Raw genomic sequence first — 1,855 nt, 5'->3', positions numbered from 1 at the left:
CAGGGCTCAGTCATTGAGATTGTGGACACCTTTAAATACCTGGGGGTCCACCTCAACAACAAAATGGATTGGACTGAAAACACTGATGCCCTGTACAGGAAGGGCCAGAGCTGCCTCCACTTGTTGAGGAGACTGAGGTCCTTTGGTGTGCGGGGGGCACTTCTTCAGACATTTTATGATTCTGTAGTGGCATCTGCAGTTTTTTACGTTGTTGTGGGCTGGCAGGAGGTAGCACGAACAGAAAGAGACTCAACAAGCTGGTCAAGAAAGCTGGGTCTGTCCTGGGCTTACCCCCTGGGTTCCATCGAGGAGGTGGCGGACAGAAGGATGCTAGTAAAACTAACATCCAACATGCATAACCCCTCCCATCCCCTGCACCACACAGTAGAGGCTCTGAACAGTTCCTTTAGCACAAGACTGTTACATCCCCAGTGTAAGAAGGAGCGTTACCGTAGGTCATTCCTCCCCACAGCAATCAGACTGTACAATACATCACTGCAGGGATAAGCTAGGTGAAATTATTAGGGACTATGTAATAATCAACTGAGGTGCAATATTCAAATCCTGGGGTAAAATGCATGGTTAACATGCACATTCTGTTCTTGATCATTCAAATACTTGATTCTCCATTGCTGCTGAAACATTGAAATTTCCCCATTGAGGGATCAATAAAGTACAGTGTAAAGTGTACAGAGTAAAGTGTTGTGTTTTTTTTTTGTTTTGTTTTTTTTTTAAAGTATGACAGACCAACAGGGGAGCGAGTCTTCTCTGGCTGCATGAGCCGTCCTGAGTCACAGATATCCTGGGAACTGTCACACTACTTGTGCACCAGCTGCAGTTTACACAACTAAGACTGATGCCAGACACACAAACAAGTGGCAGATGAACAAGTAGATGAATTAGTGCACGCGACTAATTATTAAACTGCATGCCTGTGCTTTCCTCAAACAAAGCATCGGGCTCTGACAGTCCACAGCTGTGTGGGATAACCTGTACTTGTTGAATATGCATAATACAGTCTTGCAGATGGTGCAAATCTATTATTATTCTTGTGCAATGGTGTTTGATAGCTGATACCGTGGACAAGCTATATGTTTGGGTGTTAATGTTTGTGTGTGTGTTTGTTGTTAATATGAGTTTACCTGAGTGGTGATGATGTGGTGGAAAGCGTGGACATCTCCCAGATATTTGGACAGGATGAGTCTCTCTCCACTCCGACACTCTGACGTGTTACTGATACGAAACAGTGTGTGACCACACACTGGATTAACCTGGGGCGGAAATAAAAAAGGGATAGGAAGGAGTGAGCGTCCACAAAAGGGACAGACAGAAAAAAGAAAGACTTCACACTGATTTGTGCCCTGTTTGTCAAAGAGAGATATCTAACACCAGCTGGGCAGTCTGCAAATATCAGCCTGATGTGCCGTCAACTCAAACTGTGCAGATAACAGAGTGAACAGACTATTAGTTCCTGTCCTGTCTGTGCTCAAACTTATCATTAAAGTGGATGTACTGGACTTGGTTGGAGCATTTGCACTAGGGCTGCACGATAAATCATTTTGTGAGTGTGATTTAAATCTCAGTGTATGATCTCAATCTCATGTGACAATGATTCTGCCGTGTTTGCATTAGCAGTGAGATCCCTCACATCAAACCGAGTGCTCCTTTTTCTTTGCCAAGCTGTGTTAACAATAACCACAAAGTGATTTATTTCTGCCTCAAATGCTGCTCGGCACTAGGTGTACAGGGCAGGCAGCTCACGTTTGAAAAATAGTTGCTGAAGGGCACAGAATATCTTTCACAATGCCGAACATGTTGGATTTGTTTTCGAAGCCATCTTTTTTTTCCTGCCTAC

General features: G+C 44.2%; 1 protein-coding gene across 2 annotated transcripts in view; it reads right to left on the bottom strand.

Annotated features, from left to right (window-relative positions):
- Nucleotides 1-1,855, bottom strand: part of taf1c (TATA-box binding protein associated factor, RNA polymerase I subunit C) — a 13,324-nt gene that overhangs the window by 6,047 nt on the left and 5,422 nt on the right. For both annotated transcript variants that reach the window (XM_020601182.1, XM_020601183.1), the window contains one exon: nucleotides 1,143-1,271. In XM_020601182.1, coding sequence (XP_020456838.1) covers nucleotides 1,143-1,271 — 129 coding nt within the window. The remainder of the gene's footprint in view (nucleotides 1-1,142; nucleotides 1,272-1,855) is intronic.

This window comes from Monopterus albus, unplaced genomic scaffold (genome assembly GCF_001952655.1).
Source record: "Monopterus albus unplaced genomic scaffold, M_albus_1.0 scaffold50.1, whole genome shotgun sequence".
NCBI lineage: Eukaryota > Metazoa > Chordata > Actinopteri > Synbranchiformes > Synbranchidae > Monopterus > Monopterus albus.
The sequence above is the reverse complement of the archived record's forward strand: the minus strand, read 5'-3'. Positions and strand labels throughout refer to the sequence as shown.